General features: G+C 48.4%; 2 protein-coding genes across 4 annotated transcripts in view; both read right to left on the bottom strand.

The window, feature by feature from the left end:
* Positions 1-24,748, bottom strand: part of LOC146356143 (uncharacterized) — a 62,833-nt gene that overhangs the window by 18,399 nt on the left and 19,686 nt on the right. Inside the window, exon 5 of the mRNA XM_084830023.1 lies at positions 14,079-14,349. Within this exon, the coding sequence (XP_084686149.1) occupies positions 14,079-14,349 (271 nt within the window). The remainder of the gene's footprint in view (positions 1-14,078; positions 14,350-24,748) is intronic.
* On the bottom strand, positions 23-15,349 carry LOC146356144 (uncharacterized). Of its 3 annotated transcripts, none has more exons than XM_084831567.1 (6): positions 14,079-15,349; positions 12,545-12,863; positions 10,915-10,983; positions 9,044-9,835; positions 6,211-6,337; positions 23-2,102 (listed from the first exon to the last, which is right to left on the bottom strand). In XM_084831567.1, the coding sequence occupies exons 2-6, from the start codon at positions 12,689-12,691 to the stop codon at positions 1,294-1,296; spliced, it is 1,944 nt and encodes a 647-aa protein (XP_084687693.1). In that variant the 5' UTR covers positions 12,692-12,863; positions 14,079-15,349; the 3' UTR covers positions 23-1,293. The 3 variants fall into 3 exon arrangements, with proteins under 3 accessions (XP_084687693.1, XP_084687692.1, XP_084687694.1); XM_084831566.1 differs by having other exon boundaries at positions 29-2,102; positions 12,545-12,886; XM_084831568.1 differs by having other exon boundaries at positions 29-2,102; positions 14,037-15,349.

The following is a 24,748-nucleotide window of genomic DNA, read 5'->3' on the forward strand; positions in this document are numbered from 1 at the left end:
AACAGTTTAGAACTATAGCTCTCAAATTATTGTATTTTTATTCACCCTTCCACAACCAGAATCCCCCTGGAGCAGAACACAATGGACATTTTAATTGAATTGAATTGATTTGCCAAAGAAGCCTAACGGGATGTACTAAATACGCAGAAAAGCAATGTTTTAGAAATGAAATCCCTGCTTTATTAAAATGTTATCAGCCCATTCCAGCCAGATTCAAGAAAACAAAAAACAGATTAGTATGGCTGGGTCTAGAGCTAAATCCACATGCCACAAAGGACAAGCAGACCAGACACAGGAAAGTTCCAGATAAATCCATGCTGTGGTACCCTTTCCAAGCAGTAAATGGGACTGTGGGAAAAATAACCTGGAACGCCAACTTCTGACCTTTCCAAACCAACCACATTCACCCGTCACACTAGATGGGAATGATGTAATAAGGCACAAAATGTCCATAAAATCCACGTTCTGGTACTTATTCCCGTGCAATAAATGGTATTCCGGAAAAATGGGCCAGGTTACCAACTTCTAATCTATCCATACCTCCAAATGCACATTATATTAGACTAGATGGGAAAGAAGTACTGTTCCACAAATCTTCCACAAATCCATGTTCTGCTACCCTTTCCAGGGAATAAGAGTTATTTTGGAAAAACAGCCTGGAAAAAGTAGGACTCTCAGCAAAGCACTGCAGTGTGGAGTGATCTTGTTCAGGGTGCCAGCCAGCCATGCCCTCTTCCAGGGTATTCTATTCCATTCCTCTGCCCCACCCCTGCTGCCCCAGTTTCACAGCATTCTGCACCCACTGAATATGCTCAATCCTCAATGAGCTATTTTGGCCCCTTGTGTGGGGGGGGGTGTAATTTTTTTTTTTTACTTGTGCAAACTTTAGGGTTCCCCTGAGCATGCTGACACCTCCCTGTTGTTTCTTCGTGGCCCCCTTTTGGCTACAATCCTGTTGGCATGCATCTCGGAGTTTGCTATTGGCGTGATGATGATGGATAGATTGAACCTCCACTATCCGAGGCAGTACGCCTCTGAACCCCAGTTGCTGGAGAATAGCAGAGGGGGGGTACTATTGTGCTCAGGCCTTGCTTGTGGGCCTCCTCACCTGCATCTGGCTGACCACTGTGGGAATCAGGTTGCTGTACAAGAGTGCCTTTGCTCCAATCCAGCACGGCTCTTCATATATCCTTACCTCTGCTGTCGCTTAACAGGTGGAGCTCAAGAACTACAATGACACACACAGATCTGGCTGTGGAGTCTTTAATATGACCTCCCACCAAAGCCTCTCCTCTACAGATATGGTTTCCCTCTTGCATGGCTTCTCTTATGATTAATAAGGCTCGAGGCTGAATAGAATTGGTTTCTACACCGTGAACACGTGCACAATTTCTCCCTCGTGTGGATCCTTTCATGTACAATAAGGTGGGAATGACTGATAAAGCACTTCCCACAGGTAGAGCACGTGTACGATTTCTCCCTGGTGTGTATTCTTTGGTGCATAGTGAGTTCTGAACTCTGACCGAAGGTTTCTCCACAGTGTGAACACAGGTGCCGCCTCTCTCCTCTGTGGATTCTCTGATGTTCGCTGAGGTGAGAAATGTGGCTGAATCTCAGCCCACAGTTTGAACAAAGGTATGGTTTCTCTTTTGTGTGGATTCTTTTGTGACTGTAGGATGGTGAATCGCAACAGAGAGCATCCTCAGTCTCTGAGAAGCTGTGTTGGCTTCCGCCAGTATGGATTTTCTGCTGAGGGATGAGCACAGAGCTCAGAAAAAGAGCATCCATGATCGAGCATCCATGTGGTTTTTCTGTGGTGTGGATTCTTTTGCATTTCAAAAGATTCTGGCCCGAGTTTTCCACACCAATATAATTTGTGCTGGATCTCTTACCAATGCTGGTTTGTTGTTGGGATGCCATTTCCCTTATTTCTTTACCTGGATGGGCATCTTGCTGAATTTCTAATCTTTGCTGAATCTCAGCAGTGTTCTCCAAAGAACTATCTTCTGTTCTCTCTGCAGATGTTTCATGAAGACCCACCAGTTCCAACGTGTTGGTTATGTACTTTCCGCCTTCACCAATGCTCATCCATTCTTTTGAAACTGGAGGGAAAAAAAGGCAAATCATTCCTGGGTTGTTGTTGTTGTTCACAAAGCCCTAAATGGCTCAGGACCCAGGTACTTGAAGGACCACCTTCCTCGGTACCGAACAACCCGGGATCTAAGATCAGCTGGGGAGGCTGTTTTCATAGTGCCATTGAGGAAAGTGTGGGCTACCACTCATGGCAGGGCCTTCTCGGTGGTGGCATCCCCCCAGCAGTGAAACACCCTTCCAGTAGGGATTTGGCTCTTCCCCATGCTGTTGTTATTCAGGTACCAATTCAAAATGTATTTTTTGTATGTGCTTTTGGGTCCTGGGCAAGAGTTTATCTGTTTTCTAGTGTAGTAGTGATGGTTTTATGGTATTTTATTGTGTATTTGTAATTTTAGAGTTCTGATTTTCACGGTTTTTATGGGTTGCATTGTTGTTATATGGGTTGTTACCTGCCTGGGGCTCCTTGCAAGGAAGGGCAGGATCTTAACATAAATAAATAAGTGAAAAATAAAACAAAATTAAGGAATGAAGAGCATAGGTAGCATCTATAGATGGCACAGTGCTACCGCTAATGACATTGCACTAGCGTAACCCAAACACTAGCACATAAGAACATAAGCAGAGCCCTGCTGGGTCAGACTGAGGGTCCATCCAGTCCAGCATTCTGCTCACACAGTGTCCGACCAGCTGCCCATGGGGAACCCACAAGCACGACAATGTCATTAGCACGTGCAAGCGGAAAGGGAAAAGCAGCAATTGATCACTTTTCATCTTTGCACTAGCAAGTGCTAATGATGTTGCGTAAGCATTCCATTCATGCTAGTGCAACACCATTCGCACTAGTGCTGCACCACCATTGGAAACTACCCCATGAGATTATTGAAAAGACTTGAGTTCAAGAAGTTCTGGGTTCAAATCTCCACTTAGCCATGAAGTTCACTGGGTGATGCTAGGGTAGTAACTCTCTCTCAGCCTAACCTACCTCACAGGGTTGTTGTGAGGATAAATGGGGGGAATTCTATACTTACTTACCTGGGAGTAAACCCCATTGAACTCAGTGGGGTTTACTTCTGGGAAGACACATATAGGATTGTGCTACAAATTAGATGGACTTAGCTTCCATAGAAATTAATGGGGCCAGCAAGTAAGTGCAGCTAACTTCCAAGTCTTTCTACATGAGGCTTTCTCTGTGCACTCGTGATTGCTCACTCATGCTAGTTTGCAGGTCTTTTACATGACGTCATCCTCCTCCAGGGCCTCTCCTGTGCTTTGCAACCATTATCATGGGATTTTTTAGACTGAGGAAAGTCTGGAATATCCTGAATGGCGCTATGAAACGCTCCGTGTATTTGTGCAATGCCACTGTATCACAGCACCACCTAGTGGCTGTATAATGAAACATACAGAACAGCGGAGAAAGAAACCCCTCGGAAAAAAGCATGGGCAAAGGAGGCGAGCGTAACCCTGCAAAGAATCCAGAAGCAGAAGCCATGGTAAAGGTGTGGGATAAAGACCTCACGTAGAAATGCCCTTAGTCTGGATACAACCCCAGTGGCTCAGGAGGGAGGCAACTACAGCAGGATATCAGAGATGGTGGATGGAAAACCATGAAACCGCTACCCCAACCTCCCTCCAAGCAATAATTAGGATGTCATGTTATTAAATGGTATTAAAGACAAGACACACAAAGACACAAGCCGGTTCACAATGAATGCTGGGTAACTGACATCAAAAACTAATTGGCAAGATTACCTGGATGGTATCTAAAGCGAGAATGCTTGGATCAAGAGTTATTTGGGTAACGAAGAGTGATATTCAGGGTCAAAAGTATACTTAAAGTTTTTGCTTATCAATGAATGAGCAAAAAATATTGTATGAGATATAAACATCAAAAAACTTGATGAGCTTGATGAGCTCTAGAAGAATGTTTATGCTTAGGTTTAATTAGTAAACTTTGTGTTAGGAGTTGTTTTCTCAAAGATGTAATTCAGAATTAATCTTATCTAGCCTGAAAGGTGCATGTTAAAGGGCTTTCAACATGAGGCTTTTAATCCACCACTTTACTGAAGCTTCTACTTCCGGATTCATTGTGGGATTAAGATCAGCTCCTTTACACTTTTTTTCTGGGGGGGGGGTCTTTTTCTGCCTTTCTATATGTTACATTACACAACTACTAGGTGGTGCTGTGGTGCAGAAGAATTGTGGAACCACATGAGGGTTCCATGCCACCATTCACAAAAATACCAGACCATCTTTGTTAAAAAGGGGGGCGGGGAAACAAACATGCTAAAATGGTTGAAAAGCACAGGAGAGCTTGGAAAAAAGGAGGATAAGGGGAGACATGATAGAGATCTATAAAATTATGCATGGTGTGGAGAAGGTGGATAGGGAGACATTTTTCTCCCTCTCTCAAAATACTAGAACACAGGGTCATCCCAGGAAGCTAATTGGTGGGAGATTCCGGACAGATAAAAGGAAGTCCTTCTTCACACAGTTAAACTATGGAACTCACTACCACAGGATGTAGCGATGGCCACCAATTTGGATGGCTTTAAAAGGGGGTTGGACAAATTCCTGGCGGAAAAGGCTGTCAGTGGCTACTAGTCTTGATGGCTATGTGCTACCTCCAATACCAGAGGCAGTGAGCCTATGTACACCAGTTGCTGGGGAACATGGGCTGGAGGGTGCTGTTGCACTCATGCCCTGCTTGTAGGTTCCTGGTCGACAGCTAGTTGGCCACTGTGTGAACAAAATGCTGGACCAGATGGACCCTTGGTCTGATCCAGCTGGTCTCTTCTTATGTTCTTATGAGAGGCCCTGGATGACAACATCATGTAAAGGACCCAGAAACTACCATTTGGAATCATGAGCGCACAATAAATGCCTCATGTAGAAAGGCTATCAGGGCGCAATCCTATGGGGATAGGCGGCCACCTCCGAACTTGATGAAGGCAACCGCCTATCCAATGCAGGGCAGGAAAAGCACGGAGGGGATTGTTCCCTCCGCACTTCTCCTGCCCTGCATTTGCGGCTAGACAGCCGATTTCAGCTGTCTAGCCGCAGGATGGCAGGGTGGGGGAGGAGGCTGCCGGACGACACATAGGATGTGTCGTACCGGCATTTCCGCCTTCCCAGCCCCGGAACGCCCCCTGGAATGCCCCCCAGAACACCCCATTTCGGCCTCTCTGTGCTCTTCTTCTGAGCAGGGCCGTTCTGTGCTCCCTGCGAAGCAGCGCGGAAGGTGGGGGAAAGTCAGTTCTCTGGGAACCGACCTTGGAGCGCGAGCTCCAAGGTTGGTACCCAGAAAACCACATATCCTATGGCTGTTTAGTTGCTGACTAGCGACCATAGGAGTGCTCTCTAAGTTTACCTCATATGTTTTAATTTTATGGATATTTTAGGGGGTTGAGACTGTGAGCCCTAATTTATGGGACAGCTAGATAATATTAGCTTTGGGGAAATGACTACACACACAAAATATAAGCATGCTCTGGGTTTGGAACAAGGAAGCTTCAATACCAGCTAAAGCAGCTTTCCTCAACCTGGTAACCTCCTGAAATCTTCCATTCCAAAGAGATCATTCCTACTGGTAGCTAACAGAGGAGGCAGCACATCCAAATTCCTTCGTAGGACAGGAATTACACTGAATATCCCGTTTGTGTGTGTGTGAGTCTGCATTTTATACTTTTCAGTAAGTATTTAACTTGTCAGTTAATTGTATCATATGAATTCCAGCTCATCTATTCAGATCCTATTTATATACAGGACTAGAACCAACAGGTGGAAATTTCAAGGAAGCAGATTTTGGCGAAACATTAGGAGAAACTTGCTAATAGCACGAGCTGTTCGACAGTGGAACAGGCTGCTTCGGGAGATGGTGGGTTCTCTTCACTGGAGTATTTAAATAGAGGCTGGATGGCCTTCTACCAGGGATGCTGTTGTTACAAAATTCCTATACTGGTCTTCAGGGTCCCTTACAACTCAAAAATTCTATGAAGTTTCTCAATAAAATGAGTGCAGCAGCTCCAGAACCCCCACGCAGGGAGGAAAGATGTCATAGTTGAACTCCGGATGAACCTTGGAGCATCCAAGGATTTAGGCACCACCCATCCTTACCCAGAAGTTTGGCATCCCCATCTTCATCCTGCTTGATTCTCTCATGCTGCGGCCTCTTCTCTGAACAAGACGGTGCTGACTCTGCCTCCGTGGAACATCCAGCGGCCTCCTCAAATTTTGCCAGACCCTAAAACAACCCCGAGGAAACCTTTCAGAGCACAGGGACAAGACAGGGGGAATCGGGGTGGGTGGGGAGGGAAGACGACCAGGGTGTGCTCCGCAATGAGCCAGCTTTGACCTTGACAGTGTTGACTGCAATCGGCAAGGAAGAATGATGGGCTTATGTATTTGGGATGTCCTATTAAATTTTAGCAATGCGGCTTCAAAATAAAAAAGAGTAGTATATTATAACCCAGGGGTGTAGAACCTCAGGCCCGGGACCAAATCCAGCCCTCCTGGGATTTCACTGCGGCCCACCAGGTTCCCCTGATGGTCACACCCCATTCCTGCAGCCTCACCCCCTTTCCCATGACCACCCACCGTTTGGTGGCTTCGTGGCTTTTGTGCAGTTTCAGGGGGAAAGGGGGTGTGGCCATCTGGGGAACTGCAGAGGGCTGGATTGGACCCCAGATAGACCAGATTTGGCCCTCGGGCCTGAAGTTCAGCACCCCTGCCATATGCCATCACTGCGCCGTGGCTGATTTAGGATTACTGGCATGAACTTGAGAGCTCCCTCGCCTGTTCGGTGTAAAACGGTCCACCGAGTCCCGAATCCTGCACCCAGCAGTGGCTGTCCCTATGCCTCCAGAAGCCCACACGCAGGACGCGAAGGCAACAGTCCTACTGTTTGCCCCCCAAGCAACAGAGATGAAGTGGTACACTGCCTCTGGATGTGGAAGTTCTATTTATTTACTGCTAGCAAATGGACCCAGCTTTGATACCACGAAGCCTTCAAGCAAACCGGATGTCAGGATGGATTCTGAGCACAGGGTGATAGTTAGCAGCTCAGATTCAGAAGAGGAGCAGCCAGAACTGGGGGAGGCTTTTTCACAAGCCAGTTCAGATATGGGTAGGCGTGCTTCTCAGGTTACCAACTCCGAAGTGGCCGGGCACGAAGCTTCCTCCTTGCCCCCCTCTGTGAGAAGCAGTGAGCAGGAGGAGGAGGGGATTGGGGACTGAGACCTAAGAGACGCGAGGCGGCGGTGCAGAGCTAAGAGGGAAACGTCAGGGGCGGAGCTCAGACGGTCAAACCGGGCAGCGACGCGTGAGAGGCTATGCAGGGCAGCATCACACTAGGGGTGGGACTAGGGATGGGCAGATTCCCTACCTGCTGGTCCAGGTGGGGATCCTCCCTCCCCCCAGAATCCATCTGAGCCAGCTCCGCTCCGCAGCAATCCCGCAGAGCCGGCCACCAGCACCGTAAATGGCTGCATTTAGGTTAATCTAACAGCTTTATGGCTACAAATGGCATCCACTACGCCATCTGCGTCTGGAGTTAGCCCTCACTCAGCCAGCAATACAGCATGGCAATGGCAGCCGGCTGTATTGCCAGCGATGCGGAACCGGTGGCCAGCTCCGCGGGATCACCGCACAGAGGAACCGGGTCAGACGGATTCCGGAGGGAGGCGGAGGTAAGTGCTCTGTTCCGCCATGGACTCCGGAGGCCGGATTCTTTGGAATCCGGCCTCATTGGGGTCCGTGGCAGAATTCTCCGCCATCTTTTGGTGGGACCTCCCTCCCTAAGTTAGCCTAGCCAGACAGCCGCCCTTTCAAACTGCGGGCAACTGTCAGCGATCCCATTTGAACCCCCTGGAGGCATCCCTTTGTAGCCGGAGAGTCTTCGAGGATTTGCATCTGTAATGAACCTGTGACTAATGAATTAAAGGCGTGAGACTGAAGCCTCTCTGTTTTGGATGTGAGAGTGCTTAAGGATAGAGGGGGCCAAGGGATTTGTGACACCTACACAGCTGTCCGAGTTGGGCTATTTGTTCCCGCCCAGTCTTGATGAAGCCACGCCTGCTGGCACCCCTAGGCACAGCCCCTATAGCCCCCTCAGGGAGGGGTCTGCCCACTCCATTATCCGGAGGGGTGCTGCCCCACAGCAACAGGGAGGGGCTGGCCCATAGGTCTGTCCCTCAGCCTACTAATCTCCCCTAGCTTCAAACTCTAATGGACTGCAAAGCAATGAGCTGGTTAGGGAAGTTTGATCCTAGTGGCTGGAGATGTTACTGCAGGCTTCAACTACATGGACAAAGTTTAAAGAATATGAATTAATAAATGTTTTAAAAACAAAATAACCCCAAGCTGCGCACTGCTAGGGTCCCCTTAGTATGCATGCCAAGTTTCAGCTGTCTAGGTCTCATGGTCTTGCTGCTATGGTGCGGACAGACAGACCCACCACATTCTCTTTTATTATTATAAGATGGCTCCTGCCACTGATAAACCCGTTCTCTGGGAACCCAAAATGTCCTCTATGCTAGTCACAGAATCAGTCAGCGGAGGCTGGTGGCTCCAATTTCAATGGGGCTATGAATCCATTCTGGGTTTCAGTCAGAACCAATCAGAACCCTAAAGGAGCTTTTCCACATGCTGGGGATTGGGTTCAGCACCTCAGATAGCTCCTTTAGTGTTCTGGCTGGTTCTGACTGAAACCCGGAGTGGCTTCACAGCCCCGCTAAAATCGAAGCCACCAACCTCCGCTGAAATCATTGTGTTGGAAGGGGCCTCAGCGGTCATCTAGCCCAACCCCCTGCTCAATGCAGGCTCCGCCGAGGGTGCAACTAAAGCATCCCTGACAGAGGGCCGCCCAGCCTCTGCTTAAACGCCTCCAGCGACGGACAATCCATCACCGCCGTCAGTTCCACTGGAGTAAATCCATCACACTACCCCTTACCTGCTGCTCCCACACCTGAGCCTGACGCTGCCTCAGCAGGAAATCCTCGGCCAGGGCCACCGCCTGGGAACAGGTCTCGGGCCCACCGTTCCTCACCCAGCTCTGGATCTCCGGCGGCAAGATGGTCAGGAACTGTTCCAGGATCAGCAGCTCCAGGATCTGCTCCTTGGAGTGCCTCTCGACCTTCAGCCAGCTCCGGCAAAGTTCCTGGAGTCGGCTGTAGGCTCCTCTCGGCCCCTCAGCCTCCTGGTAGCCAAAATGGCGGAAACATTGTCGTTGCTTTTCCCTCCTCATGGTGTCACCTCTCAAGATGGCTGCCTTGACTTTCCCATAATCCTCTCTGTCTTGGCAATCCATCCTGTCAAAGGCCTGCTCAGCCTCTCCGCTGAGGGCCGGTCGGAGACAGGTCACCCACTCTTCCTTGGGCCACCGGCAGGCCTCGGCCACTTGCTCAAAGGAGGCCAGGAAGGCTTTAGCATCATCCCAGGGTGTGGTCTCCTCTACAAACAGTGGTGTTTCTAGTCCTGAGTGAGGAGACTCGAGTGTCTTCAGGAACTCTTGCCACTGGACTTCCCAGTGTTGGAGCAGGCCATCGCCTGGTTCTTGTTTAATCTGTTGTACTGGTCCATGATTGACAAAGTCCTTGATACTCCCAACTTGGATGATGCGAGGGACTTTCACTATTGCCTCTGACCCCTTCTGTGGTTTGGACTCAACAGAGCCTTCCATGTCGTTTCTGGCTATGCTTTGTCCGGTTCCACAGTGTTTGAGGCAGACACGAGAAGCTTCTCCCTGAGGGAGGGAAAAGGTTTGGAAGCAGTTCGGAGAGGAGGGAATGAACAGAAATAAAATGTTTCCACTTTTGCGGTGGTGGGGAGGAATTGCATTAGCATGTTTTGTAAATTGCCCTGGAGGGCAAAAAGTCAATGTTTTAAATTTAAAAAATAGATGGAAAAAAAATTCCTTCCCCACTGAATATTGAAAGGCCAAAGTATTAAAACTCTCCTTTGGAGCATCACTTTTTGGAAAAAACACACACAAAATAATAACATTTATATGTACTCAAAAGGAGGTAATATTATCCTTTTGAGTGTTTAACCCAGCCTTCTCCAATCTGGTGACCTCTAGATGCATTGGACTACTATCCCCACCATCCCCAGCCAACACATCCAATGGCCATGCTGGCTGGGGCTGGTGGGAGTTGTAGTTCAAACCCTCTGGAGGGCAACAGGTTGGGAAAGGCTCATTTAACCTATATGAGGGTCAGTGTAGTGTAATGGTTAGAGCAAGTGTAGACAACCTGATGCCCTCCAGGTCTTTTGGAGTACAGGTCCCTCCAGCCCCAGGCAGCATAGCCAACAGTAAGGGATGATCCAAAACAACCCATCCCTGGGCCTATACTGGGGATGCCCAGGTTCAAATCCCACTTAGCCATAAAACTGACTAGGTGATCTTGGGCCAACCGCCATCTCTCAGCTTAACCTACCTTACAGGGCTCTTGTGAGGATAGAAATTGGGGCAGGGACCACGCATCCCCCCACCCACCCCTTGAGCTCCTTGAAAGGATGGTGGGATATAAATGTGATGCATAAATAAATACACCTGATGAAGTGGACTCTGGTCCATGGAAGCTCAGGTGAGCCTTTCCCAACCTTTCAGATGTGTTAGACTACAAATGAAGGGGTGAATCTGGTTTCGCCTCTAGGAATATCCCTTTCTGATCACCTCTTTTTGTTTCATCATCCTATATTCATTTTTTCATATTCAGAGAGCTTCGGCTACTGGGCGGTATAGAAATGAAATAGCTAAATAAATAAAATATTTTTTTAAAAAACTAATTTATCCCTCTAGCATGCAACCTCCTATAATACCCTCTTTTTCTTCTTCCAAGTCACATCCTTCTCTCTTTCGTACTCCTTGAAATGGAGGGGGTGTTGTACCTAAAAGAGGAATATATATGTATATATAAGAGCATCAAATGTCTAAGAATACTTTTATTGAAAAATGGAGCACGTGTGTTAGATTTTGGAATGATAAATTCCGGGAAAGCATTTGGCCATATCCATTATTTTCATTAGTTTGAATTTGTGTATTAGTAGGATAAGTTTATTCATTTATTGTGTATATTTCTTGTCATTCTTTCCATAAAAAATTAAAATTGAAATGACATAAAGAGAGAGAGAGAGAGAGAGAGAGGATTCTTAAATGTAATTACTTTATGCCATTTCCAATTTTCCTCGGTGCCCCAGAGCACCTTAGCTAGGAGATTGTGGAAAATTTAAAATGGCGGCTCATGGCTGTCTGCTCCTGTTGCCAGGTAACCCCAAAGCCAGCGAGAGCCCACTATGGTAGGAGCGGGCCTACTGAGCTGACCCTGGGAACGCCCATCCAACCTGGAGCTGACCCTGCATTGGTAGGGGTATGGTTTCTGGGGCCAAGCCCAAATCATAGTCAGGGCCAGCGCCAATGGTCGGCATGTTTGGGCACCTGCCAAGAGCCCACAACCCAGCAGGATCCAACCAACAAGAGCCCCCTGGCCTTGCTTCTCCTCTTCACCATGGCAACCTGCTAGCTCACCTGCCTTTTGCTCTGACCCAAACAGTGATGGTGGTAAAAAGTACAAGTAGCTGCCCCAGCCTCATAGGCTCTCTGCCTGTCAAGCAAGCCAGTGGCAGCAATGATGAGAAAGAATATGAGAACTGAGGAGGAGACGACAATGGCGGTGAGGTGGTAGACTCACTGAGGCCTACTGAGGGTGTCTTGCCCAAGAGACCGCCAAACCCTGGAGCACTGAGCATATATATGTGTCAGGTGTGTGTATGTGTGAGTTATATACATGAATCATGACCCACAGAGGCTGAACATCAACTTCTTCTTCAAACAAACCATTTCAGAAATTTAAATATAGATTTTTTGCAACATTTCTGCAACAAGGGAACATGGGTGCCCATTCGTCAGCCCGCGATGCGAACCAAGGTATACCAGCATTAGTGAATGTGGCATAGTGTGTTTAGACTGTTGAACTACGATCTGGACAACAACCCAGGTTCAAGCCTCCACTCCGCCATGACACTCCCTGGGTTTGCTTAGGCTGGTCATTCGCTCTTAACTTAACCCAGACTCCAGGACACGGAATAATGGGCTCAAGTTGCAGGACGCCAGATTCCGGCTGAACACCAGGAAAAACATCCTGACTGTTAGAGCGATACGACAATGGAGCAGATTACCCAGGGAGGTGGTGGGCTCTCCCACACTGGAGGCATCCAAGACGAGGCTGGACAGCCATCTGTTGGGGATGCTTTGACTTGGATTCCTGCCTTGAATCCAAGGACTCAAGGGTCTTGTAGGCCCCTTCCAACACCACTATTCTATGATTCTAACCCCGCCTCACAGCGTTGTTGTGAGGATAAAAGGGGAGCAGAGGACCCTGTTATAACATCATGTGCTTGTAACTGCAGTCAGTAAATATGAAATTGGCTTGCGTTTGCTAGGCGGACTTACTTTCACGTGTTTCAGGAAGTTGCTGGAACTTCTGATGCTCCCTGATATTGTCTTATTTGGGCAAATTCGGCAGTCAGCGGTGAAATTATTTCCATCTTCTTTCACGTTGACATCTTTGTAACAGAATTCTATAATGAAAGTATCCATTCCGACTGTAAAAAGGGGCACGTTATGTTCACGCAGTGCCTCGTCTAGTCATGAGACACTGGGGAGTCCAGGCTGGGTGAGCGAGAGGGCTCAGTTTGCTTGAATGTGTAGCAGAGATGTCCTGGTTGCACACCAGACGTTGGGAAAACCTTCTTTCCTGGACGCTCAGATCCTATATAAGTAGTGAGCGCAAATCTGTAAAAACAGCAAGGCCTTACCATGCCATTCCATTTTACCTCTCTTTGATTTTTTACTGTGGTTGGTAAGTGTTTTTAATGCTGTGTTTTAATGTTGCGTTTTTAATACTGCATTTTAATAGTGTGAACCGCTGAGAGATTTTATCACATTCAACGATATATAAATGCCACAAATAAATAAATAAATAAATAAATGTACAGGGGTGCGCTCGAGGCACCCGCCCTCCTGCCCTGCCAAACTCAACAGAGGCAGGAGACTGCGGGGTGGGGGGACGGCAATTTTAGTGCTACGGAGCACATACAAGGTCAAATTTAGCTTGTTCTCAAACTAAATTTGACTGTTTTAGTGCACTGTAGGGATCTGATGCAAATTCAGCAGCAAACAGCCATTTTTTTCCTCCAATGTCCCACTATGGGGGGGGCTATGGGGGGCAAAAATGGCCCCTGAACCACCATCACCCCAAAGTTGCCTACCTGCTCTAGTACAATTGCTCTCTTCTGGGCCAGGCTGAATGGCTAGAATATGAACGCTACCCAACAAGCTAAGGGCAATAATACAAATAATGCAATTTTGCTGAACATATACACAGTCAATACCTTAATTGATTACAAAGCATGGATGGAATGCTCTATCAAAGTGCATAACGGCTTAGATCCAGGATCTGCCTTCCCACTGTCTGATTTTGGGGGGCTCCCCTGCCCCCCAGCACCGCTCACCCCATCCCTGACTCTCTTGTGTCTCATTTTCAGGGGGGCTGGAAAGGCCGCTGTGGGAAGGAGGGGGTGCAAGGGGGGGCCACCTCGCCAGCGCGGGTAATCCATCTTACATCTGGATTCAACCCAGTAACTCTAATCAAGGCATATGCAACATTTCAACCCAGCCTTCCCCAACTTGGTGGCCCCGCCGGCTGCTTCGGGCCTCAGTTCCCATCAGCCCCAGCCAGCATGGCCCAGGGTCAGGGATGCTGGGAGTTGTAGTCCCGGACGTCTGGTGGGTCCCAGTCTGGGGAAGGCTGTTTTAAGCATTCCCCCCCCCCCAAAAATCTCTCTCCCTCGCTCTACTTTTTGGAAGGATCCTTAACTCAAGCTGCTGCAATCCTGTCCACACTTACGGGGGAGCAAGCGCCATTCAACACCCCGGGGCTTACCTCTGAGTAGACATGCGTGTAAGGCTCCGATCCGGCACTTACCTGAGCGGGAGGCAACGGAGGGCGGTAAAGAGCGACGTCCAGGCGGGCCTGCAGCGAGCAACGCTGCTCCGCCTAAGCATGCGCCGAGCGAGCGAGCTCCGGCCAAGGGGTCTCCCGCACCCTCTGCGGGGGGCTGCACACCCCTCCCTCCCTTTTCCCCGGGAGTTTTCAGCAGGGTCGTGAAGAGAGCGTGCTTCAGGCAGCGGGGATCGCCCGCAACGGCACGGGCGAGAGCGATTCTGAGCGCGAAGCGGCAGGACTTCGCTGCCAGCTGAAGCAGTTTCACCCCGAAGTTCGGGCGACTTTTCAGCAAGCGGCTTGTTGTTTATTCGCTCAGTCGCTTCCGACCCGTCGGGGCTTCACGGACCAGCCCACGCCAGAGCTTCCTGTCGGCCGTCGCCACCCCCAGCTCCCCCAGGGCCGAGCCCGTCACCTCCAGAATGTCATCCATCCGTCCACCTTGCCCTTGGTCGGCCCCTCTTCCTCTTGCCTTCCGCTTTCCCTGGCATCAGCCTCTTCTCCAGGGTGTCCTGTCTTCTCATGATGTGGCCAAAGTACTTCAGTTTTGCCTTTAATATCCTTCCCTCCAGTGAGCAGTCTGGCTCTATTTCCTGGAGGATGGACCGGTTTGGTTTTCTTGCAGTTAATGAAAATAACATCTTTGTTTGGCGTACTATCCAGTAGGTGCTGCGGATCCTCTTAGAACTGATCTACTTCTGCTTCTTCAGCATCTGTGGTTGGGGCATATATTTGGATCACTGTGATGTTAAATGGCTTACCCTGAATTCGAATTGAGATCCTTCTGTCATTTTTTGGATTGTATCCAAGCACTGCTTTAGCCACTTTATTATTAATTATGAAGGCTACTCCATTTCTTCTGTGGTCCTCTTGTCCACAGTAGTAGATCTGGTGGTCATTTGATGTGAAGTGGCCCATTCCAGTCCATTTCAGTTCACTGACACCCAAAATGTCTTTATTTAATCTTGTCATCTCCCCAATAACCACATCCAATTTGCCCTGGCTCATAGATCTTACATTCCAGGTTCCTATGGTGTGTTGATCTTTAGAACATCGGATTCGTCATTCACCACCAGCACCGTCAGCCTTTAGCCGTCCTTCCGGCTTTGAGCTAGCTGCATCATCACATCTGGGGCTAGTTGAACTTATCCTCTGTTCCTCCCCAGGAGCATTTTGACCATCTTCCGACCTGGGAGTCCCATCTTCCGATGGTATACCGACATCTCTCTGGTTGTACTGATCCATTTAGTTTTCATGGCAAGAATACTGGGGTGGGTTGCCGTTACCTTCCGCAGGGATCGTATTTAGTCTGACCTCTCTGCCATGACCTTCCCGTCTTGGGTGTCCCTTCACAGTTTAGCTCATGACGTCATTGAGGTGCTCAAGCTCCAGCACCACGGCACAGTAACGAAGCGGTAAAAGGGGTTTAACCTCTCAAGCCCTACACCAGGGTTCCCCAACGCGGCAGCCTCCAGATGTTTTGGACTCCAATCCCCATCAGCCAGTAGCCAGGGATGGTGGGAGTTGTAGTCCCAAACATCTGGAGGCTGCCAATTTATTATGTATTACATTTCTTAATCGCCCATCTGGCTGGTCACCCAGCCACTCTGGGCGATGTACAAAGCATATAATAAAACAGTTCAAACCAATAAAATTCTACAGTAAAAACATTTTCTAAAATACCCTAACCCACCCCAAATGCCTGCCTGAACAACCACGTTTTTAATGCCACGGAAGCTCATTAAAGAGGGGGCATGACGGAGTTCCCTAGGGAGGGAGTTCCACAGAGTAGGGGCCACCACAGAAAAGGCCCTCTCCCTCGTCCCCACCAGTCTAGCTGTCCTGGCTAATGGGACAGAGAGAAGGCCACCCAAGGCTGATCTTGTTAAGCAGCCTGTCGGTGTTGCCAAGTTGGGGAAGTCTGCCCTGGACGGCTTAGGGGACAGTGCTATGCATGTTTAGACAGAAAAAAAGTCTGACAACTTTTCTGCCTAAACATGCATAGGATTGCACCTTGCTATCAGAGGGATCGCCTGCTTGCTGTGAACCTGCCTGAGTACTAAGATCTGCAGGAGAGGCTCTTCTGAGGGCATCATTACCTACAGAGGGCTGTTTGTCGGGCACACTTAAAAGGGCTTTCTCCTATGTGGCCCCCCAAATATGGAATAAGCTGCCCCAGGAACTTCGGTTGGCACTCACTCTCTTGGCCTTTCGAAAGGGTGGTAAAGACATGTTTTCAATTTAGCCAGGAAGGCCAGGATCTCTTCTCAGTCATCCCAGAGTGCAGGACACAGAGTAATGGGCTCAAGTTACAGGAAGCTAGATTCCCGCTGAACATCAAGAAAAACCTCCTGACTATTAGAGCAATACTGGAACCAATTACCTGGGGAGGTGGTGGGCTCTCCCACACTGGAGGCATAAGACGAGGCTGGACAGCCACTTGTCAGGGATGCGTTGACTTGGATTCCTGCACTGAGCAGGGGCTTGGACTCGAGGTTCTTATAGGCCCCTTCCAGCCCTACTATTGTAGGAGTCTATTATCCTATGATTCTAAACTTTTAAAATGTGCAATAGCTCTAATGTTTTCCTGTTTTAACATTCTTGTTTTTTATTGTGTTACAGTTGTAATATTTTACATTGTTATACACTGCCTTGATGGCTTTTTAGCAGATAAGGAGCTGTATAAATGTTAATAATAAATAAATACAGTTGGTCATGGAACTGACCAGAGGGGAGGCAACCCTGGGCTTTGTGCTTCTCATAGCACCGTGACACACCGCTCTCTCGTGCATTGCTGAGCTTTGGGGGCTCATTTAGTTTTTTAAAAAATCCCTCTATTTGCCACATTCATGCTGGGAGTGGCATTGTTTATGTAGCCAAAATGGCACACACACAAGAGGGAAGTTCCATGTTAGGCAAATTCCATGTTAGGCATAATTAGGAAAATAATTGAAAATAAAACTGCCAAGGTCATACTGCCCTTATACAAATCTAAGGTGCGACCACACTTGGAATACTGTGTATAGTTCTAGCCACCACACCTAAAAAAGGATATTGGAGAGCTGGAAAAAGTGAAGAAAAGAAGCAATTAAAATGATCAAGGGGCTGGAGCATCTCCCCTATGAGAGAAGGTTACAACAGCTGGGACTGTTTAGCTTAGGAGATGGGAGTAAGGGGCGACATGAGGTGTGTAAAATTATGCATGGTGTGAAGAAAGTGGACAAGGAGACATTTTTCTCCCTCTCTCATAATCCTAGGACCCAAAGGGGTCATCCCATAAAGCTGATTGGTGGGAGATTCAAGTCAGATAAAAGGGCTTTTTCACACAGCGCAGAGTTGAACTATGGAATTCACTTCCACAAGATGTAGTGATGACCACCAACATGGATGGCTTCAAAAGGGTATTGGACAAATTAATAGAGCATAAGGCTATCAACGGCTACTAGTCCTCATGGCTATATGCTGTCTCTAGTATCAGAGGCAGTGAGCCTATGTATACCAGTTGCTGGGGAGCATGGGCGGGAGGGTGCTGTTGCACTCCTGTCCTGCTTGTGGGTTTCCCATTGGGGCAGCTGGTTGGCCACTGTGTGAACAGAATGCTGGACTAGATAGGGCCTTGGTCTGATCCAGCACAGCTCTCCTTATGTTCTTATCAGCAGGCTTGGGGAAACGCCAAGATTTGCAGCAGTACAAAACAACTTTAGGGGGGAAACAACCTTAAGGAGGTAGAGTCTGTTCTGTGGTCATGGAATGCCAACTATTGGAGGAGGGGGTTAAAAAAACGGGTGGGTAGATAGATGGAGGAATGGAAGAGTGGCAGGAATCCCGAACAGGGAGCACTCTCCACTTCCAACATTTTTGTTGCAGGTCCCACTTGTAATATTTCTTATTCTAATAAAAACATTACAAGAGCCCTGTTGGAGCAGACCAAAAACCTATCTAACCCAGCATCCTGTTGCTGATGGAGGTCAGCCAGGTACTTCTGGTTCTGGGAAGCTCAAATGCAGGACATAAAGGCAAAAGCGCTGCCCTGCCATCTGCTGCTCTTTCCCCATCCCAGCAACTGTTATTCAGTGGTATTCTGCCATTAAACATCGTGATTTCATTTAGCTATCACAGCTAAGGGTGCAATCCTATGCATGTTTAGACAGAGAAAAGGCCTACAACTCCCAGCATGCCCCATGCCTGGCTGGGGCATGCTGGGAGTTGTAGGCCTTTTCTCTGTCTAAACATGCATAGGATTGCACCTGAAGAGCGCTTTTCTCCAGAATCGCCATCCTTTCCCTGCCCCCCCCTTTTTTTTTGCAGAGCACCCAAATGGTGTATTCATCTTTGGCTTATGCATTGCTGATTAATATACATTAATATGGCGTCGTAATGGTTGATATTGTCTATTCAAAATATTGTCTATTTTGAAATTAATTTAAAATGTTACATTAATATTTGTGAAATGAACACTTGGTGTGCTTTGGGAATGACGTATTATTGCAATTCATATATTGATATGCGTTCTTATTTTTAACACTGTTCCTGTGCTGAGAGCCACTTTGGGGCATATTATGTGGAAAAAGTGGCATACAAATTAAAAGTGACAATGAAATTATGTCATTTGATCGTAGGAGTCCAGGGTTTTCTTTGCCTTTTGTGTTTTCCAGATCCATTTTCTGGTCATTTTTAATTTACTTTTGTAATAAAACTCAATGTGCACTAATGTGGACAGGCAAGGAGTTATTGAGATGTTTCAGGGCACCAGCGCCTTCAATTAAAAGTTTCCTGTATTGCTTCCTGTTGAACCCAGCTGGGGGATTAGTGATGAATAGCACCCTGAATAGCCTCTCTAAATTGCCCTGATGTCAGTTTCTGTTTCTGCTGGGTGTGGGGAGAGGCTTTAATTATTGACGTCCTCTAATTAGACCTTTTCTTTCATTTTGTAATAGCAACCTGCCCACTCACTGAAGTCATCGGAGGGCTTGCTCCTGATGATTCCACACGGACCTATGGCCCGACTGGAGTCAACCAGGAGAAGAGCCTTCAGTGTGGTGGCCCCCTTTCTTTGGAACTCCCAGCCCCTGGAGATCAGGCAGGCACCAACACTGTGTTGTTTCCGGCACCTCCTAAAAACAGCACTGTTCCAGGAGGCATTCCTTAATTGACCAGTTTCTATTGGCATTGGGGTGTTTTAAGCATAATTTTAATATGGTGTTTTAATCTTTTTATTCTTTCAGGGTGCAATCCTAGACAGCCATAGGTTTTTTTCATTTTCCAGGAACTGACCTTGAGGTCAGTTCCCAGAAAACCCACTCCCCACCCCCTCATAGGTGGCACGGTTCGTCCCTGGCTCCATGCTCTGAAGAGCAGTGCAGAGTGGGGGGAAAGAGGGCATTCCTGGGGGCGGGGCGGGGACAGCGGAAGCGTCAATACAACGCTTCCTATGCACCGTGCGGCTCCCCCACCTCGCTCCGAGACGCAAATGCAGGGTGGCCAGAGCACAGAGGAGAAGATCCACTCCGCGCTCCGCCCGCCCTGCATTGGACGGTCGGTCGCCTCCAAGTTCGGAGGCGGCCAACTATATGGAGCAGTATACAAATGTTGTAAATAAAGTAGATAAATAACATACGAGTTTGTATTCACTGCAACAAGAAAAATAAATAAATCCCAAGCCTCATAATTGGCTCAAAGAACTGCTTTAGGGCATAATCCTATTGTTTACACCCTCGACACTCGTCACCCTCCGAACTCAGAGGCCAACGAGCGCCCAGCGCGGAGTGGGAGGAGCGGCGGAGGTGACCATCGCTGGTGTACCAGCTGCGGGGGGGGGGCGGAGCACATTTTCCCTCCTCCACGGTTGGAGCGCCGTCTCTGACCTCGGGGAACTGGGATTCCAAAGTGTCCTATGCCCCCCCCCGACGCTGCGCAGCAGCCATGGGATGGCTCTGTTAGAATCTCTTCCAACACCAACACCCCAGCTACACAAATTGCAGAATCATCTTAGTGATACCACAGCAACGGTTTCAAAACAGTTTCTTAATTATTATTTTTAAAAAATTAAACTTTATTGGGGGGGAAACACATGCAATACGTACTACATCACCTTTAGTCCTGTGGCGTACACGTTTCTCTCTGCTGCCGATAGCCTAGCGTCCCTTTCCTTCCACCACCACCCCATCCCCAAAGCAATGCCCACCCTGCTCTTTTATATAGTTATTATGACGACAGACCACCGGTTTGTAAAGTTCATTGCCTGCGAATAATACGATGCCTGGTTGATGTTTCATCAGTGAGAGCTGAGGCTAGCAGAAAGTCTCTTGATGACTGGGAATCTCCCTCCAGCTTTTGAAATGGGATACCCATCAGAACACAGAGAATATGACGCTCATCCAGGAGATGGGAAGCCAGGGAACAGCTAAAAGCAGTTCTGAATTCAGATAGTGCAGGGCAGAGGGGGAAGAGGAAGAGATATTATTTTTTGAGCTATGAGTAGCCGGAGGTGAAGCAATTAACGTGGCCATGCCTGTCTAGGGGTAGAGTATATGATTTACATGCAGTTGGTCACAGGTTCAACCCCTGACATCGCTGGTCCAAAACAAAAAAAAAGGATGTCACGTTGCAGGGTCCCCCATTTTGGGTCAGTGGGCAGATTTGAAATTTTGAGAGAGCATTATGGGTGCTCTCACAAAATGGCTGCCATGGGGGTGGAGGGCTTGCCCATTCATAAAATGGCTACCCCGGTGGGCATGGCCAGTCACAAACCACTCATTCCCTGGAAAGCAAAGCGGTGAGACGGAAAAAAAAAAAAGCGACTTTCCCTCGAGGTGTGGGATCTGAGCTCCAAAACACAAAACTGCTAGCTTGGACCAAAATCAAGATGGTGCTGGAGGGCAGCACTCTGTTCTGCAGCAGGCTAGGGATATACGAAAGTCACTTACCTGGTCCCGCAGCTTGCTTTGCGGTGGGTGGGAGGCGCTTCGGTTCTCCCCCCGAAATTCAGGCCAGGGGGGGAGGCGCCCCGCCCCGCCCGAAATTCAGGCCGGGGAGAAGCGCCCCGTCTCCCCGGCCGCGAAATAAAAAAGTGAATGTAAAAAAACACACACACACACATACGTGATAGGCTACGTAACGCTTTACGCAAATAGCGTTGCCCTTATTTTCGCCGTAGTCTACGTAAATCTTTACGTAGACTACCCAGTCCCAAATAAGGAACGCAAATGGCGGCGCCCATGGGCGCCGCCATTTGCGTACGCACTTTTTCTTTTTTTTTCAAAGTCACCCGTGATAGGCTACGTAACGATTTACGTAGCCTATCACTGCTGACTTTGGAAATCTAGCCGTGATAGGCTACGTAAATCGTTACGTAGCTTATCATGTGTGTGTGTTTTGTTTTGTTTTACATTCACTTTGTAATGGCGGCAGCGGCAGCCGGTCGGAAGACCGGCCGCTGCCCCCGCCGAAACGCCGCCAGGACCCGCCGCCGAGAGGGACATTCGAGGGAGGTAAGTCCCATCCCGGGGGGGGCGGAGAATTTCACCGCCAATTTCGGGGGGCCGAATGCATTGGCATTCGGCCTCCCCGAGATTCGTGGAGAAATTCTCCGCCATCCCTACAGGCCTTGTTCTTTCTCTCCCCTCTCCCACTTTGCCTTGCTATTTCCCCTTCCTCCCAGCCTCTAGCCTCACTACTCCACCTTCCTCTTTAGCTCACTTTTGACTAGCTAGACCCCCACGGCAGCCATATGACTAGCCACATCCTCCATGGGAGCCATTTTGTGGTGGTGCCTGCAACAGTTTCTCAAATTCCCAAATGTGCTCATGGGTCCAAAAATATTGGAGACTCTTAACCTAAAGGGTTGTTAGGAGAGGCTGTAACCGGTTCTCTATCATCCAGGACTGAAGGACATGAAGACTTAAGTTACAGGAAGGCAGATTTTGGTTGAACATCAGGAAAACGTCCTAATTGTCAGAGGAGTCAGACGATGGAACCAACTGCCTAGGAAGGTGATAGGCTCTCTGTCGGTGGATGAATTCAAGCAGGGACTGGACAGCCATCTGTCAGGGATGCTTTAAAGTGGAATCCTGCACTGAACAGGGGGTTGGACTCAATGGGTTAAATGGCCCCTTCCAATTCTATGATCCTATAAGAACGTAAGAAGAGCCCTGCTGGATCAGACCAAGGGTCCATCCAGTCCAGCATTCTGTTCACACAGGGGCCAAGCAGCTGTCAACCAGGAACCCACAAGCAGGACATGAGTGCAACAGCACCCTCTCGCCCATGTCCCCCAGCAACTGGTGTACATGGGCATACTGCCTCTGATACTGGAAGTAGCATATAGCCATGAGAACTAGTAGCCATTGATAGCCTTTTACTCCAGGAACTTGTCCAACCCCCTTTTAAATCCATCCAAGTTGGTGACCATCACTACTCTCTACAGGAGATGGCTGGGATTGAACGTTGGACCCTTCACATGCAAGACGGATGCTGTATTGATTGAGCTACAGCCCCTCCCTACTCGCTTCCCCTGTGCTCTGTGGACGGCATCCAACTGTGTCATCCCATTAGCACAAATGATGTCGTGCTAGCGGAAACTAGGCCAGGATCTCTTCTCGATCATGCCAGAGTGCAGGACACGGAATAAAGGGCTCAAGTTACAGGAAGTCAGATTCCAGCTGAACATCAGGAAAAACTTCGTGTTAGAGCAATACGACAATGGAACCAGTGACCCAGGGAGGTGGTGGGCTTCCCACACTGGAGGCATTTAAGACGAGGCTGGACAGCCATCTGTCAGGGATGCTCTGACTTGGCATTCCTGCACTGAGCAGGGGGTTGGACTCGATGGTCTTATAGGCCCCTTCCAAGCCTACTATTCTATTATATGATTCTATGAAACTAGATTCTGAACTATGCGCAGGAGAGAATCCAGCTATAGTTACATTTGCACAAGCATGGTTGTGCCTGTGGCTGGGCATCATGCTTGTGCAACCTCTTGCCCATAACTCTTGTGCAACCTGTTCTGAACTCCCTGCCTCCAGAGGTCAGGCAGGTGCCAACTCTGGGTTGTTTTTGGCGCCTCCTAAAAACAGCCTTCCTTGCTTAACCAGCCTCGGTTTTATCAGCACTCTATTTTTTAAAGAATAATCTTAATATCATGTTTCATACTTTTTATCTTTTGTTCATTTTATTCCTCGTTGGTCTGTACTCTGTTTTGATGTAGAGCAGTATACACATGTTGTAAATCAATAAATAAACCCATGATGCAACCGGTTGCATAAGAGTTATGCGCAACTGGTTGCACAACAGGTTGACGAGAGTAATGCACAACTGCTGGCGCAACCATGCCTGCGCAAATGTAACTTTAGCTCTTGCACAACCAGAATGGGCAACCGCTTGCTCAGCGGAAAGATTCGGCAGAGCTCCGCCAACCCTATTTGAGTTTGCAGAATGGCATAAAATCATAGATCATAGAGTAGTAGGGGTGGAAGGGGCCTACAAGGCCATGGAGTCCAAGCCCCTACTCAATGCAGGAATCCAAGTCAGAGCATCCCTGACAGGTGGCTGTCCAGCCTCGTCTTGAATGCCTCCAGTGTGGGAGAGCCCACCACCTCCCTGGGTCACTGGTTCCATTGTCGTATTGCTCTAACAGTCAGGACGTTTTTCCTGATGTTCAGCCGGAATCTGGCTTCCTGTAACTTGAGCCCGTTATTCTGTGTCCTGCACTCTGGCATGATCGAGGAGAGATCCTGGCCTTCTTCTCTGTGACAACCTTTCAAGTACTTGAAGAGCACGATCCTATCCCCCCCTCAGTCTTCTCTTCTCAAGGCTAAACATGCCCAGTTCTTTCAGTCTCTCCTCATAGGGATTTGTTTCCAGTCCCCTGATCATCTTTGTTGTGCTGCCCTGTGTGTATATATATCCATGAAGGAAATACTAAACCACGCACCATAATTCTCCGGTGCTCTTTTTGCCCAATGGAAACTGGACCCTACCTTGGAACCACTTGGGGGAGTGCATAACTTCATCTACGCCAGTTTCTAGGTACTGTCAAACTCTGATGTGACCAAGGTAAGGGAACGAGGGCAGAAGCATGCAGAGAGAGAGAGAGAGAGAGAGAGAGAGAGAGAGAGAGAGAGAGAGAGAGAGAGAGGCTCAATTCTCAGTCACTTCCCAATAAATTCTATGGAATAAATTTAAAATCTGAGGCAGAGTTAAGGACCCCATGTGCCAAAAGCAATCAACGCTTACTGTGTTTAGGCTAGAGGCTGCGAGGAAGGGGGAAACAGCAAGGAAAAGAGGTGGGGGAGAGAAAGAATGAAGCTAGAGGCAAGGATGGAGGGGGAAACAGCAAGGAAAAGAGATAGAGGGGAGAAAAAGAGCAAGGTGAGAGGCCAGAAAGGGAGAGAAAGAAGGCTACCCTAACATTTTCCAAGGTTTTTATTAAGTGCAAAGCTTTGTGGGTGCCATTGGAGTTCCCCACGGGTGCCATGGAGCCCACAGGTGCTACGTTGAGGACCCCTGGAGCAGACAGCGGTAGCCAAGATGAACGAACCAGGTAGATGGGCAGCTTTCGAAACATCTTTAAAAACTGACCTTGGCATCCCAGAATACTACTTAAAAAAAAAAAAGTTCAGTGAATCGTTCAAGTTCCTAGAATCCTTACCTCA

Source organism: Heloderma suspectum, chromosome 2, assembly GCF_057233095.1.
Source record: "Heloderma suspectum isolate Gila_16-S chromosome 2, 16-S_ref, whole genome shotgun sequence".
NCBI lineage: Eukaryota > Metazoa > Chordata > Lepidosauria > Squamata > Helodermatidae > Heloderma > Heloderma suspectum.

Bases quoted from the DNA above. Each gene is read 5' to 3' on its own strand.
- LOC146356144 (XM_084831567.1), bottom strand. From the start codon at position 12,691: ATGGATACTTTCATTATAGAATTCTGTTACAAAGATGTCAACGTGAAA. The intron at 9,836-10,914 runs GTATTATAGGAG...TCCCTCCCTCAG, and splicing joins CTTGGAAGAAGAAAAAGAGG to GGAGAAGCTTCTCGTGTCTG. The intron at 6,338-9,043 runs GTAAGGGGTAGT...GGGTTGTTTTAG, and splicing joins CTCAGGTGTGGGAGCAGCAG to GGTCTGGCAAAATTTGAGGA.